The following is a 16,697-nucleotide window of genomic DNA, read 5'->3' as shown; positions in this document are numbered from 1 at the left end:
CATTGCTTCCTTGGTTGTTCGGACCATTCGCTCCGCCTGTCCGTTGGTGGCAGGGTGGAACGGGACCGAGGTCGTGTGGCGGATTCCATTCTTGGTCAAGAACTCTTGGAATTCCGCGGACGTAAATTGAGCCCCGTTGTCGGAGACCACCGTTTCTGGCAAGCCGTGGGTGGCAAAAATCTTTCGCACCTCCCGAACCACCACTTGCGACATCATGGAGCCGATGTCGGCGACCTCCAGCCACTTGGAGTAGGAGTCCACGATGATCAGGAACGTCTTGCCCTGGAATGGGCCCACAAAGTCTATGTGGAGGCGGGACCAGGGTGTGTGGGTGGACTCCCAGTGGTGGGTAGGGGCTCGCGGCATCTCGGGGCACGGCTGGCAACGGCTCACCCACTCCTCTACAGCCGCATCTATGCCCGGCCACCAAACGTAGCTCCTAGCCATGGCTTTCATACGCACAATACCCGGGTGGCAGGCATGCAGAGCCTCCAGGACCTTGGTGTGCAGTTTGGCTGGAACCACGACGCGGTTCCCCCAGAGCAGACACCCCTTATTAAGTGAGAGTTCATGCTGACGCATGGAAAAAGGCTTGAATTCGCCATCCGGCCTGGCGGCCGGCCACCCCTTCCCCACCCAGTTCAGAACGTGAGTGAGGGTGCGGTCCTTTGCAGTGTGAGCCGCAATGTCCGAGGCGTGCAGCAGCGGTTCCAGCAGGGTCTCCAGCAGCATGACGTCGTAGGCCGGGGATGGGTCCAGACCGGAGTCCTCGAGGGGCAGGTGGCTGAAAGCGTCCGCGTTCACTATGCTGGTTCCAGGGCGATGCAGCAGCCTGAAGTCATAAGTGTTGAGAAAGATTGACCACCAGAGCATGCGGGGGGACAGGATTTGCGGCATCTGGCGATCCAACATGAACAGCCCCAAGAGAGGCTTGTGGTCCATGATGATGGCGAACGGGCAGCCATATACGTAGTCGTGGAACTTTTTCATGCCAGCCATGATGGCGAGCGCCTCCCGGTCAATTTGCGCGTAGTTCCTCTCTGCCGCAGAGAGGGTCCAGGAGTAGAACTCAATTGGGGCCTCCCGACCATCCGGCAGCTGGTGGCTCAGGACCGCTCCGATGCCGTAGGGTGAGGCGTCGCAAGTCACGAGAACGGGAAGCTTCTCATTGAAATGGATGAGCAAGCTGGGCTGGCACTCTCATGGTGGACAGGAGCTGGTGCACGGGGAGGCGGTGTGGCCCGGTCACCCAAACGACCAGGCTGTGAAGCAGACTCGGCCGTCGAGGCTTCTTCGATGGCCGTGGTCAGAGTAAGGTCCTTCTTGGCCACGAGCCGGCGGCACAACTTCTCGCTCCGTAGGCCGAACATGAAGCGGTCGCACAGCCAGTCGTTGAGGTCCAGGAACTCACAGGAACGGGCGGCAGTTCAGAGTGCGGCGATATATCCAGCGGTGGACTCCCTGGGTTCCTGGTCCCGCAGATGAAATGCCAAGCGGCGGGTGGCCCGAGTCGGCTGGGGGTTGACATGGTTCCCCAGCACTGCCATGATCGCAGGAAATGGCGTCGTGCTCAGTTCGGTGGGGGCCAGCAGGGACTGAGCAAGCTCAAAGGTCCGAGGCCCACACAGGCTGCGGAAGGTGGAGCGCTTCTTTCCCACGTCGGTAATGTCATTGGCGTCCAGGTAGAAGGCCACTCAGTTCTCGTAGCTCTTCCAGGCACCAGGGTTGGCGGGGTCGAATTCTTCCAGTGAACCCCGGGAAGCCATTTCAGCGAAGTGTTGCATCTCTGGTGTGTCAAAGAGAATTCAGCAAGGAGAGCCAGACTGCCTACCGAGCACTGTGATGTTGCGGAGAATCGCAGGAGATTTCAGCGAGAGTGATTTTGGTAGCAAGCCGGACTGCCTACCAGCCTTCGTCACCACTGTTAGGTCCGCATGGGGAGGACACACGAGGACGAGACGGAGTTCCAACAACGCTTTATTGTAGTGAAGTACAGAACTGCAAACTGTACAACCAGCCCCTGCTTAAATGCTCCCTTGGCCCCTGGTGGCCGCTCCCCCCGATCCGTGATAGGGGGAAACAACCCCCGGGTCACCAATGGCATGACTCGGCTTAGGGCCAATGGGATGCGTTGGCTTGGCCAATAGCGCGAGCAGGGTTTAGGAGCCTTCGCCCGGGACTCAAGCTCCTAGGTTTTCCCCTGCTACGATCTTAGCTACTCACATACATTACAAAAACTTACCCCATTCCTATAATGTTCTAGCCTTGGGTGCAATAACCCTTGGATGCTTTGAGGACCCTTCCCTCTGCCCACATCCACTTTCCCCAGCTGCTTCTGACTCCTCCCCACCTGGTCACACCTCACTTCCCTCTCTGGTCAATCTTGTGGTCACTCCTCTTTTATTTACTTTTATTTCCTTTTTTAAATTTACTTTTATTTCCTTTTTTATCGCCATCTGCTTTTGCTTTCGTTGGGACAAACAGAGGCTTGTTCGTTGAGACGAAGGGGGGGTGGAAGAGAGCAGGCTACGGGATCCCAGATGGGACCACTTCAGCTGTGCACGCTCCTTTTGATTGGTTTGTGCTTGGACTGTACCATCACTTAAACATTAGCGGGTGGATTGTATTGCCGAGCATTCCCCCGATCACATTGGGGAATTGTCTGCTCTCTACCTAGCCTCAATGGGAATTTCATGTTTTGGGAGGGAAAAAAACCGTTTCTTAACCTCCAAACCACCACAGTGAGCATTCCTGGCAGTCTCTGGTAATTGGAGAAATAAAAGTGTATGCTTGAAAGCCCCCCCCCTTTATTTAAACCATGATAACTTCTAGTGCATCCCCCCCCCCCAATCTCTAGGCAGAAGGACTTCCCCTATTCTGCTTCTGGGTCCCGATTGATTGCAAGACCCCTCTGTTTTCCCAACCACCCAATTTCTAAGGCACCTCCCCCCCCCATTAGTTTCACTAGTCGGTTACAATGCAATCTGATTAGAGAGTTCTGTGTGTGCACAAAGGTTTGTGTACGTGCAAGAACTAGAGGCGTCGGGGGAAAAACGTGAGCCCATTGTCCTATTGTCCCGTTGCAATGACAATCTGGTGCAGGCACACCAAAATGCCGAGGGGGGGAGGTAGAGGGGAACCCAAGCAACATCACGATTATGTGTTGCTCCCTCCACGCCCCCCCTCTCTTGTGTGCACGCTATTTTTTGGAGGTGCGCTCTGAAAGCAGACGTTTCAGAGATGTTAGAATGGGCAGGAGTGCGGGGAGGGGACTGGAACTCGCATCCAGGACAAACGCTTTAAAGGTGTTTTCCACACGTTTCCTGGACTGGGTGCGATAAGCCTCACAATGAATTTCAACTGAGATAAATGTAAAGTTCTGCATTTAGACAGGAAAAATCAAATGCATAATTATAGGATGGGGAGACTTGTCTTGGCAGTAGTGTGTGCAAAAAGGATCTAGTGGTCTTAGTAGACCAAACACTGAACATGAGTCAGCAGTGTGATGCGGTAGCTAAAAATGATTTTGGGCTCTATCAACAGAAGCATAGTGTCTAGATCACGCGAAGTGAGGGTATTACTTTACTCTCCTCTGGTTAGACCTCACCTAGAGTACTGTGTTCATTTTGGGGCACCACAATTTAAGAAGGATGTAGACAAGCTGGAACGTGTCCAGAGGAGGGCAACAAAGATGGTGAGGGGTCTGGAGTCCTATGAGGAAAGGTTGAAGGTGATGGGTATGTTTAGACTGGAGAAGAGACGACTGAGAGGTGATATGATAACCATCTTCAAGTACTTGAACGGCTGTAATCTAGAGGATGGTGCAGAGTTGTTTTCTGTTGCCCCAGAAGGTCAGACCAGAACCTGTGGGTTGAAATTAAATCAAAAGAGTTTTGGGGTAAACATTATGAAGACCTTTTTGACAGTAAGAATGGTTCCTCAGTGGAACAGGCTTCCTTGGGAGGTAGTGGGCTCTCCTTCCTTGGAGGCTTTTAAGCAGAGGCTAGATGGCCATCTGTCAGCAATGCTGAATTTAGGCAGATCGTGAAAGGGACGGCAGGAAGGATTGCGTCAATGTTTGGCTCTTGTGGCCCTTTCTTGCATGCCCAGGGTAATGCCGATCGCCACTTTGGGGTCAGAAAGTAATTTTTTCCCAAGCCAGATTGGCCAGGGATCCTGGGGGAAAGTGGCCATTTTCTGGGCATGGAGTAGGGGTCACTAAGGGTGTGAGGAGAAGGTAGTTGTGAATTTCCAGCATTGTGCAGGGGGTTGGATGAGATGTTCCTGGTGGTGGTTTCCAACTCTATGATTCTATGAATCTATAATTTTATGAAATTCTTATAGATGTTCACTAATTTATATGGATATAGATGCCATCGATGTAACATTTTCAAAAAAATTTCTTTGAACTGCAAAGTCACTGTAAACTTAGAGCCATATCTTAATATCTACCTCCACATTTCACGTGGAATAGCTTTAGCTAGATCTTTTCTCCATCTGCTTTGGAAACTCTGTTTATTCATCAAATCGATGTCAGAAAGATCATTTACTGTTTCTACAATCAAATGACTATGACTACCTGTAATATTTTTTCCAACTCCAAGTGTTTTCTTATACTAAGGCCAATGTGCAATTATGTTAATAAGAAATTTTTGACTTGCGAATATTGTTTATACATTGAGGCGTGTGGACATATGACCAGCGCCAGACAGTGGCAAGGTGAGGCAATTGTCCTTGAGAGTGGATAGTGGAAGGGTCAGTTGATCGTGGAAGGATCTTGATAGTTGAAGGGTCAGACTGCGTGCCTAACTGACAACCTGGCACATTGACTAAATCCTGCTGCCTGTTGCCTTTCCTGCTGACAGAAGACCTGAATGGAAGACTGATTCAAGTTGGCACCAGTGAGTGAGAGACCCATTTTTGCTGGGGGGGGGGGTCTTCACCCCACCAATAACAAGGGTGGAGATGACCCACTGAGGACTTCCAATCTGGAAACACTGTAGCCCCATCCCTACATGTGGAAATAATTTACTTGAAGGAACAGTTGGGATTTGGGTCTCCTTGGCCTGAGAGGAAAGCCCCTTTCCTTTCTGTATACCAAAGTTTTATCCCATCCTCCCCCCCACCTCCCACCAGCCAAGGAACTCAGAATAGCATATATGGCTCTTCCTCCAAGGTCGTTCAGTCAGCTTTATGCCCGAGAAGGGGATTTGAACCCTGGTTTCCCCAGTCCTAGTCTGACGCTTGATCCTTCACCCCACCTTGACTCTCTTTTCTGGCTTTTCTCCTCTCCCTCTCTTCCCCCTTTCTCTTTCCTTCTTCTCTCTGGCTTGGTTTCTCTCTTCTTTGCTCTCTCTGCCTCACTCAGATTTTCACTCCCAACCGGATGGATTGGATTCCTGGGGCCTGACACAATCCTCCTTCTCACCTATCCTTTGGGATGCTCCCAGCCGCTCTGAAATCCCGGCCGTGACTCACCTTGATACCGGGTGGGTCCCCATCCAGCGTATGTGCTTGTGCTGTTTTCCCGCACATGCCTAGGAACGTTAATTAGCACTGTCCCCTTCCACCCATAGGGAAAACAGGTGGATCCCAGCCAGAGACCAATTGAGACACCTTGTTTGGGGGCCAGTCCCTACGGAGAGGAAGGCTTGGGTGGAGGAATTTAAGAGGTTATTACAGGCAGCGTCTGACAGCTGGCTACAGAGAGGGAAAAGGACACAGAGGGGGAACGTAAAGGTGCCTCAAGATGGCCAGGACTCTGGCAGTTTTACTGCTGTCTGTACTCCTCAGCCAAGGTAAAGATAAATTTTAGGATGCCAAGTCTGTTATGGATAGGATGTTATATATTGTTGGTGTTAGGGACATGCAGGGATTTCACCAATTCTTTTGCTTTCCAAGTTCCTCAGATGTTTCATTCAAGGTGGGATCTCCAAATTAATTCTGATGGTCCGTCCCCCCCTCTCCATTAAACTTGTTAACAGACTGGGGATTTGCATAATGCCTCTTGAGACATTTTACTGGACGTACATTTTGGCTTCTGCCGAAATACCCCAGTTCCTGATCCGGTCAGTTTTACATCCATTGAAATTTTGGCAGCAGCTCTCCTTCATTTCGCAGCCTGATTTTAACCTTGTTTACTACTTAGCCCTGTTGTTGTAAATGGGAATTGCTTCCAAGGAAGGATTTTTGAATTTCTCCCTTGGTGGGCAACATATGAGTATGAACTCTGAGCAAGAGTTGCAGTGAGTAACTAAAGGAGGCCTGAATTACTGTGACCTCACTCAATCAAAGGTCTCCCGCAAGGATGCCTCCTGGTCTTTCAGACTGCAGAAACAGAGGGGTTAGCAAGCTCCTAATACAAGGCTGTTGGGATATACAGTATGTGGCTTTTTTGATCACAATTGCAATCCCCTCCCTGCCATAAATTAGTGGAGTAGACAACAAGCCAGTTAAATCACCTTTCCTTGTTTGCTGCTGCATGTAATGAACTGGACTAATTTGGATCTTTTTTGCACACACACAAAACTGGTGAAAAGCTGGCTGCTCCTTGAATGTATCCAGAATTAACCAACCATTTGGAGATGCTGTGACCTAGCATTTCGTCAATATGTAAATAATTACTCAAAAGTCAGGTTGTAGATTAAAATCTGCAGTCACTTACTAGCCCAAGTGTTAAATGCTGTTTGAAACCAGGGTGGATATCCATTTAGACTTGATTCAATATTAGTCATTCTCTCTCCCCAGGGAACTGTAGTTCCGTCAGAGAAGGGATCCTTAATACAATTTCATGGGGGTGGGGGGACGGGGTATATAGGATGTTTAAATCGAGGTAAAACTAAAATGAGTTCATCACACAGATTTTCCCAACAGTGCCAGCATCAATAGAGGTTGTCATGGGGGGGGGGGGGTTGTGGGTGTATTTGTTTGTCAGATGAACTAATTTGGGAGAAAAGAATGTACTGTTGAAGCAAATGACTTCGTCAAGACTGAAAGAAACCCCATGCTGTGCTCCAACTCTGACTTTTTAATATTTTATTGTTTATTTATATCCTTCATTTCTCCCTCGTGGGAACCCAGAGCAGCTTATCATATCATTTCCCCCCACCTCCACCTTATCTTCACAACAACAACCTTGTGAGGGAGGTTAGGCTGAGAGATGGTGATGAGCCCAAGGTCAACCTGACAGACACACTTACAGTGTGGAGATTTGAACCCAGTTTCTCCAAGTTCTAGTCTGATGCTTTAACCACACAGCGACTGGGAAGATGAGCATCTTTTTTTTTTAACCCTAGGTGCATGCTTTAGGAAAACACCTTCCTGAATCTTGTACGCAAGGCAAAAGAAGATATTAGTTGAATCCTCCATAATTTTTTTACTGGGTGGGGGGATTCTATGTTTGGATAGTCCAACATGGTGTAGTGGTGTAGTGGTTAGGAGCAGTGGACTCTAATCTGGAGAACTGGGTTTGATTCCCTGTTCCTTCTCATGAGCAGCAGACTCTAAGCTGGTGAACTGGGTTGGTTTCCCCACTCCTCCACATGAAGCCAGCTGGGTGACCTTGGACTAGTCACAGTTCTCTTGGAGGTCTCTCAGCCTGACCTACCTCACAAGGTGTCTGTTGTGGGGAGGGGAAGGGTTGGAGATTGAAAGCCATTTTGATTATCCTTAAAAAGTAGACAAAATCGGAATATAAAAACCAAGTCTTCTTCTTCTTTTACCGCAAGAAATATGCCCATGCAACTTCTGTTTCTTATATACGCCGTATGTTGGCTATCAGGGGCGATGCTGATTTTCTTTCAGACTACATTTTGCACCAGAAAAACCCTTCGCAGTCAGAATCTGGATTTTCAAATATCAGAAAGTTCTAGATTTAGTTTTTGTAATGTGACCTTCAAGGAACCTTTAAAAAAATTAAAATTATTGCTGTTTAAGCCAATGATCATGAATGTTCAGCCTTTCAAATGTCTGTAACCTGCTAAAATATTGTATCTTGAGGATACAGTAACTGCTTTCATGTTTGTTTTTAAAGAAAGTTTCTAGTCTATTTTTTTTCTTTTTTCTTTTTTTTACTGTAAAGGTATTATTAACAGTGTGCGGCAGATACCCGATAAAGCATCATGATTGTGGTAAATAACATTTCCCATGCTTTGGTACCTGGCAAAACGTCTTGACTCTCGTCACAACTTGCTGAAGTTAAATTATGCAAAATAAATGAATGCAAGTATGTTATATTTGCAAAACAGATTAGAAAGAACCCTGCTTTTCTTGACGTAGAATACAGATGTAGTAGTGCATGCTCTAGGATATGTACATTCACCGATGATGGAATTTTAATTTTCCAGAGCAGAATAAAATTCTGCATTGCAAACTTAATTTTCCATGCTTTGGAAGCGTACAAGATAGATGCTCCAGAAGCTTGGCTGTCAGCTTAACCCGGTAAACTCAAAGTACAGGAGGAGAAAAAACAATTTTATGTAGCAAGGGTGTTCACACTATTGGTCAATATCTACTGACCATGGGCAGCAGGAAATGAGCACTGATTTGGAAGGCTTATTTTGTAGGGGCAACTCAATATTTGTCAGAACCAGAGATCAACCTGGTTTAGAGCCTTGACCAAAATTACCATACATCTGGTGGGCTAATGAGCGCTGATGTGCATCATCTCCATTTTTATGTGCTGTGCAATTAATCTCTAAATCAGGCTGGACTAACACGGTGCAATTTTGCAGGAGCCAGTGAAACGTTAGTCCAGCAAACTCATGTCTTTGTTATCACACAAAAAATGTTGGTACAGGACCCTCTAGGGTTGCCAGCTCCAGATTGGGAAATACTTGGAGATTTTGGGGTGGAGCCTGAGGAGGGCGGGGTTTAGGTAGTGGAGGTACTTCAGTGCCATAGAGTCCAATCGCCAAAGCAGCCATTTTCTCCAGGTGAACTGATCTCTATCGGCTGGAGATCAGTTGTAATAGCAGGAAATCTCCAGCTAGCACCTGGAGGATGGCAACCCTAGGACCGTCCAATGTCACCGACTTATGGGTTAAAATGCTCTATTCCACAATCCCTCTTTTGATTTCTTGGCATCGTGTGGATGAGATCTTCTAGAGATGGTTTGTGGGAAGTATGGCAGGAGTGTGTGTGGGGGGGGTGGGGAATAAAATAGCCAGAAAAGGCTTAAGTAAACAAACCTCAAAACTTTAAAAAGTTTTAATTATCCATTATTTACAATAAAATAAGAACTAGATGACAACATACCCCATTAAAAATGTTCCAACAGCATGTGCTCAATTGGTTGTGTCACATATTGGTAATTCTTGCAATATTTCAAATTTTTCATTATTATTACAGTACATTTTTAGACATAATGCTATTGCACACTTACTAGACTATAGTATAGTGTAAACATAACTTTTATATGCACTGGGAAACAAAAAAAAATGTGTAACTCGCTTTATTGCAATATTCGTTTTATATCTCCAGGATATGGTTGTACATATTTTGGACTTGTAATTGAGTTGGAAGTAAGGAGAAATCTTGCAGTCTATATTCCTAACATGGCTTCTTTGACATCTTATCAGTATATATGAGACAGAGGCACAGAACCAGATCAAAAATGGATAGGATAATATTTGTATGAGCATCCAACATTATTCAAGACCAACTGGAAAAATTCTGCTCTTAGAAGCTTTTTAGCTTGATAATACTTATTGTACCACTGAGGAAGGCTGAAAAGCTTTTGGTGTCTTTTGTTCTATTACATTCATTGACCAACTGAATATGTGTCACTTGGTAATTGCTCTGCTTGAATTAGTTTATTTGCCATGTTAGTAAATGGATTTATGTCTAATAGAGCAAATTTTTATGGTGTGTGTGGTCTTTTGGTTATTATTCTATTGTAATTAATGGATAAGTAAAACTTAGTTTTAGTATATGGAGGTTTGTTTACTTAATTAACCCTTTTGGTTATTTGAAGGAGTGTGGAAAACCAAGCAGTGGCAGGTCTGGAGAATTTGCTGATGGCCTTATTTGCGAATGAGAGGATGCTGATGAGAGGCTGGTGCTGAGCAGGAAATGATGTAATGTGGGGGGACCTATTTGCAAATCATAGAGAGCGCTGGAGGGGGGAATTTACCCGACGGAAAAATTGTCCCTCTGGATGTGGCCAGTCTGGAGCCATTACTTCCTTGGAAAGCAGACGGCCCATTTTCTGAGCCAGACTTCTAGAAGTTTTCTCCCCGGTGGTAAAACAAGAAGTTTCTATTCCTCAGTATATAATGCAATGTACTGGCAGTTGATTGTTGGGAGCCACTTGGACCAGAAAACTGAATCGGCTTCTTGGAGAAGGTAGCATGCAGCTCCCGATGGATCTTATCCTTTGCCATTATCAGAAGCTGGTTTAGCAGGAAAGTGATGAAGACTGTGACTTGAAAACTCCATGGTCCAAATCTCCATGAACTCACTCAGTCGCCTGAGGCGTAGCTTAGCAATGTTGCTCACTACTGCCTTCATCTGCAATACAGAGACATCAGCACTGACCTACCTTCCAGGGCTGTTCTAATACACACAAAATCCTATGAAGGAAAACGCTGTGCCAATGCTAAGTTACTAAGAATAAATAATGATGGCTTTGTAAACATTACCTGTTGAGATCATTCCTCTGAATTATTATTACTGATGAAAAGTTGAAAGGTATATTGAAATCGTGAATGCATTCTTTGTTTAAAATGTGTGGAAGGAGTAAAGGCCAACCTTAACATTTTTAAATGTCCGAAAGTTTCTTCTTAAGGGACATTCCTAAAAATTCAAGAATAGAATTTGGGGTTTGCTAAATTCAAAGGTTTGGGGTTTGCTAAATTCAAAGTTGACGGCAGCAGGAAAAGAGGAAGACCCAACAGGAGATGGATTGACTCAATAAAGGAAGCCACAGCCTTCAATTTGCAAGATCTGAGCAAGGTTGTCAAGGATAGGACATTTTGGAGGACTTTCATTCATAGGGTCGCCATGAGTCGGAGGCGACTTGTCGGCACTTAACATACACACACATTCAAAGGAGTCGATAGGAGGTAGGGATGCCAGCCTCCAGGAAGGACCTAGGGATCATCTGGAATTACAGCTCAGACTACAGAGATCAGTTCCCCTGGAGAAAATTGATGCTTTGGAGAGCAGACTCAGTGACATTGTGCCCCACTGAGATCCCTTTCCTCCCCAGGCTCCATCCAGGAGTTTCCCAACCTGGATCTGGCCACCCTACCCCCCCTCTCATCACCCACCGGTATCCTGGGAGTACCTAGCAACCCTAGTGGGAGGGGAAATGAAGGGCCACCAAGCAGTGTTTCCTGTTTCAGACTTTAGATGCCGCCCTTGGTCCTCTCCTGCCTTGCCCCAAATACCAGCCTGGCCAAATGGTGAACTCTCTCTCAGATACTCCCACCTGGTTTCTTGCAAGTTTGCACTTGCCGGAGCACATGATAGTACATAGCGTCTCCACCCAGAGACAGCCTTATCCCCCATAGTGAATGAACACCCAGTCACCTTTGCCTCTGAGAATGCACAATGCACAATGCACCTTGTGATGGAGAGAGATCGAGAGCAATTAGCAGACCAAATCTTGATTTCTTGACTCTTCTTTGGATTTCTGGGTTCTTTTGCCCAGGAATTCCTGAACTGCCATTTCAGGGGGCGGGGTGGGGTTTGTGATCAACCAACAAATCCTTGCATCCCACAAAAGGTGCTAAAATACAGCTTTTGCTTTTTGTAAAATAAAAAGTAAGTTTCTAGTCCTCAGAATTCTTAATCTCCATGATACAAACAGCTTTAAAGAAAGAAATGCAAAAGGCAAAATGTAAAGACTGCAAAATGTGTATATATAAATATTGGCTGCCTAAAGGATAAGGGGAATATATTAAACATTTTGGCCATTGTGCATTATTAGTGTGGTGCTACTTAAGACCTATGTGGCATTTGAGCAGAATCATTAAAGTAAAGAAACGAGGAGAGAGGTGAAGGAGACTTTCTTTCCTTGTGTTTTCAATTCCTGTGATTTTACAGGCTAAAATTAAGGGAGATCAGTTAATCTTAGTAACAGTTCTGACCTTTGTGTGTTTGTTTAGAAAAAAGTCCCAGTCTTCCGGCAATTATCCTATTGTAAGCGATAAAAGGGTTTTTTAAACTTAAAAAAGCTTTTCACTTCATGCTTTATGAATAAATTCAGGGGCAATCTTAACCAATGGACAACAGGGGAGGGGAGGGATCGCCCATGACCATGCCCCTTTGATGGAGCAGAGGAAAGGTAAAAAAGTACAGGCTCCCATTGCTGCCACTCGCACTATTACAGCCGATAGAAATCAGGTCACCCGGAGAAAATGGCTGCTTTGGCAATTGGACTCTATGGCATTGAAATCCCTCCCCTCCCCAAACTCCGCCCTCCTCAGGCTCCGCCCCAATAACCTCCCGCCGGTGGCAAAGAGGGACCTGGCAGCCCTAGCTGGAACAGATATCTGCCAGGAAACTGCTGAATGTGAGGATTGCCGGTACTGTGCAATAAGACTGCACGATAAGGGCGTCCATCGGTTATGTAATTATGTATTCAAACTATTTAGGACTGAGTTCCCAGAAAGAAGGATTACGTTGTAACAGCATATAGTATGTATATGAGTATATTTGCCCGTTGAACTAACCATATGTATTTTTCTGGCAAGGCCGTAATAAAGTGTTTGTTTGTTTGAGTAAGGAATCAAACCTCGTTCTCTAGATCAGAGTCCACTGCTCCAAACGGCCACGCTTAACCACTATACCACGCTGGATTTGGCCACTACACCACACTGGGGTTCAAATCCTGACTCTGCCATAAAGATTACTAGGTGATCTTGGGCCAGTCTGAGCCTAAGCTACCTCACAGGGTTGTTATGAGGGTAAAAGAGGCAGAATGGGAGCACTTTGCAGATAAAGAGGGATAAAGAGAAAAGGACGGATAAAGAGAGTTTCACTATAAAGAGAAAAGGAGGGATAGAGAGTTATTTCTTTTATTGTAAATATTTATGTTCCTGCCTTTTCTCCCAGGCATGCCGGGGTGCAATATATGTTATCAGTCATAATACCTTCATAGTGAGTTCTTTTCCTTCTCGTCCAGCATTTTGCCTGCAGTGCAACACATGCCAAGGAGAATATGACTGCGCTGGAGAAACCATAACGTGCAAAGACCCCTGGGCAAGCTGCACCACATCTGTGCGCAAGGCTTCAGTCTGTAAGTACGATCCGTCCATATGCTTAAAGGCATTTTTTGTAAAGGACCATGTCTTCCATATAAAGATTTTAAACATTTAAGCAGCAATGTTAGACCACTGGGGGGGGGGGATACAAATAGGAATAGTATCATAATACTTTGATTGGGACCACACGAAAGGTAGCTAGGATTGCCAGCTCCAGGTTGGGAAATACCTGGAGATTTTGGGAGTGGAGCCTGAGGAGGGCAGGGTTTGGAGAGGGGAGGGACTTCAATGAGGTATAATGCCATAGAGCCCACCTTCCCAAGCAGCCATTTCTTCTCTCTAGGGGAACTGATCTCTGTTGCTTGGAGATCAGATGTAATAGTGGGAGACCTCCAGCCACCACGTGGAGACTGGCAGCCCTAGAGGGAGCAAGCTTTTGAGTCTCACATAAGTCTTTCTCAGGCTTGATAGCAGAAGGTAGCACAGCCAGCAGGAGGGTTGTGGGGGCAGCATCCTGGGAGAAAAGTTTAAAAGAAAAAGAAGGCTTCTTCTACTTATAGGAAGTTCTGACCACAGGGTTTCTAGCGATTTCTCGAGCTAGTGTTATCACTGCTGGGTAGCTTTATCAATTGCCAGGAACTCTATAGTCAAAACTTCCTGTAAATAGATGAGACCTTCTTTTTCTTTAGAAACTTTTCTCCCCAAGACAATTGGCCGTCCCCCTCCCAGTTTCCACCTGCTGATCAGCTGAGCATTGACGGGCAAGGGCTGCAATTGGCTGGAGGCCTCCCACCATAAGTGGGCAAATGGGAACCCTAGCAATAGGGGACAATGAAGAGAAGGTGGAAGTTCCTTGTAGAATCTTCCTTTTTGAAATGTTATAGTCCGAAGACGGGGAACAGCAAATTCTCTCAGTGGGCTGAGTCAGAGGAGACGTTTTCCTACATGTAGTGGGGAATGGGAGCACATCTTAACTGCATGCCCATCTGCAAACTCCAGGTAGGGTTGCCAACAGGGTAATCAATCTCCAGATACTAGCTGGAGATCTCCTGCTGTTGCAACTGAGATCCAACAGGGTTGCCAACAGGGTAATCAATCTCCAGATGCTAGCTGGAGATCTCCTGCTGTTGCAACTGAGATCCAGCCAATAGAAAAGGGCACCACCTGAAGTGTATTTCTTTCCCCAGCATTCATGGACTTCCAGACCGTAAAAAAAGGCTGCGCCCGCCAGCTTTTCCCGTACGAATCCATCTCCCTGAACTCGCATATGATGGCTCTTTCGTATCAGTCGCGGTTCTGCTCCGAGGATGGGTGTAACAATGAGACCTATTTTGGTGAGTCCCGTCGCCGGCACCAAAACCTGAACCGTGAAGCAAGAGGTTCCGCTCAGGCAAAATCTGGGATTTTGGAGGAGGTGAACAGGCAGGCGAAATTTCGCAGGGACATTTTTGACACTCTACAGTTGCTACCCCGGTTCATCTGCTGTGAAATCCCAAGAAGATATGAAAGGGTCTGGCTGAGGTGAAGACATTTATAGACATGGTGAGGGAGAAGAATTTCAGTGATGTGTGGCATTTGGGAGTGGGGGAGATTTATTTATTTTAGTTGTTTAATCCTGCCCTTCTTGAGGCAGCGTCCACAGTTTTCTCTCCCCTGTGCTTGTATCTTCACAACAATCCTGTCAGGTAGGTTAGGCTGAGACTGTTGGGTTATTTCTGGGCAAGGATTCGAACCCAGGTCTTGATAGTCTGACTCTTCATCCACAATACACCACACTGGATCAGAGTTCCATGATTCCCCCCCCCCCCAGCCCGCAGCTACCTGGAGAGAGTACATCTGGGCAGCAGACAGTCCTTTTAACCGTTTTCAGAGCTGTCCTTTCCTTTTATTTCAGGCTCATCTGACCAAAGGTCTTGAGCACAACGTGGATAGGATAAAATAATTTTAACATTCTAGATTATTAAAATGTACAACAGCAGTAACTTTAAATTCTTAAAATACTTGAAACTTTAAAATTAAAGTCACAATAACCAAGAATTGAGTTACTTTACAAGCATAACAGTAACTGCAATAATAATACCGGTACCACTAGTTAACAATAGTTTAGCTTTGTCGTGCCTTTAAGAAAACTGGTATTACCAGATATTTCACAACACATTTGGTTGTTTCTGGGTCAACAGAAATGGGACCACCCAAGAGTCAGCAGGAAGATGATATCTTGATAAAATGGGCGCAGTCCAGGTGGCCCCTGGGGCTAGCCCATAGATCACAAAATAACAGAAGGTGATCTATTGTCTCAGTTGCTCCTAATGCACAGACACATAGCCTATCTGAAAATGGGATTGTATCAAACCCACAGCTCAATTCAGCCATCGGGAGGACATTCAGTCTGGCGAGCATAAAAACTTGCCTATGGCTGGGAGTTGTAAGAAATGTTAAATATGAAGGGAGGGTGGTTGGTGGAGAGATTCCTAGAGCAGCATTGCCCTACTCAATGTACTCACTTGGTCAAGGTCTGCCACCCTTGTGCCAAGTAACTTCAAAGCTTCCTGAATACCCATATTACTAAGGTTTGCGCGAGAGAGAGACCTATTCAGTCCTACTATCCACACATCTCATCCATTCACTTTTAAAGTTGTCTTCTTTTAGAAGATGTAGAAACCCACTCTGGTTATTTGGCGCTGCAAAAAAAGCCTTCATTCTCAGTTTAAAAGCGGCAGCCCACGCCCTAGACTCAGATGAACGCTGCGCAAGCTCCACCCGGAGAGCAGTTCCTGCCACACAGTTGGGCACCCCAGCCAGCTTCTGCAAGGAGTGTGTTATCCAGGTTCAGAGAACCTCCGCTTATCCACACACAGAGCTATTTTCTGTTCAGTCTCTCCTTCTCCACTGCTTTTTCATTCTTTGGAAACTCTGGAATAGTAGGTTGAGGGGGGTGCTTTTGAGCTGAAGAGCTGGAGGAGAGAAGAGGGAAGAAGTCTTTATCCATTCAAAGGCAATTTTCTCCTGGCTTTTTGTTGTGACAAAAGTAAAGAATATCAAGTTTGATTAACCTCGGTCTAGTCAAGAGAGAAAAATTTGTATCTAGAAGTCTTTTTCATGCAATGAATTGCCACAGCTGGTTCACCACAGGCACAGATCGGCAAAAGATGCTCAGATCTGACACAGCAACTGAGACTGTGGTACAGTCCTTGCAGAATCGAGCAAATTGTTCTGGGATGGGTAATTTACCGGCTGCTTATATGGTGCTATTCTCCCTCTCCCCTTCCTTCTTTTGACACTACTTTTCCTAGACCCATAGTGACCCCTGTCTGTCTCCTCCTAGTCTCTCATCCAGCCCCTGCCAATCACATGCGCTGCCACACCTGTGCCACCCAGGGCCCATGGTGCCCCGAAGGTGCCCGCACTCAGATCAGCTGCGTCGGGGACCAGGACCAGTGTATCAATCTTGATGTCACTGGACACATGGGTAAGTAGGAGGGGGGTGAA

The 16,697-nt window shown here is 46.2% G+C and overlaps 1 protein-coding gene across 1 annotated transcript; it reads left to right on the top strand.

Moving 5' to 3' along the window:
- Positions 1–5,695: 5,695 nt before the first annotated feature.
- On the top strand, positions 5,696–16,685 carry LOC130474647 (urokinase plasminogen activator surface receptor-like). The gene is made up of 4 exons (XM_056846338.1): positions 5,696–5,798; positions 13,130–13,243; positions 14,396–14,542; positions 16,534–16,685. The coding sequence occupies exons 1-4, from the start codon at positions 5,750–5,752 to the stop codon at positions 16,683–16,685; spliced, it is 462 nt and encodes a 153-aa protein (XP_056702316.1). The 5' UTR covers positions 5,696–5,749.
- The last annotated feature ends 12 nt before the right edge of the window (positions 16,686–16,697 follow it).

Source organism: Euleptes europaea, chromosome 3, assembly GCF_029931775.1.
Source record: "Euleptes europaea isolate rEulEur1 chromosome 3, rEulEur1.hap1, whole genome shotgun sequence".
NCBI classification, from domain to species: domain Eukaryota; kingdom Metazoa; phylum Chordata; class Lepidosauria; order Squamata; family Sphaerodactylidae; genus Euleptes; species Euleptes europaea.
This window is presented reverse-complemented; position numbering and strand designations above follow the sequence as displayed.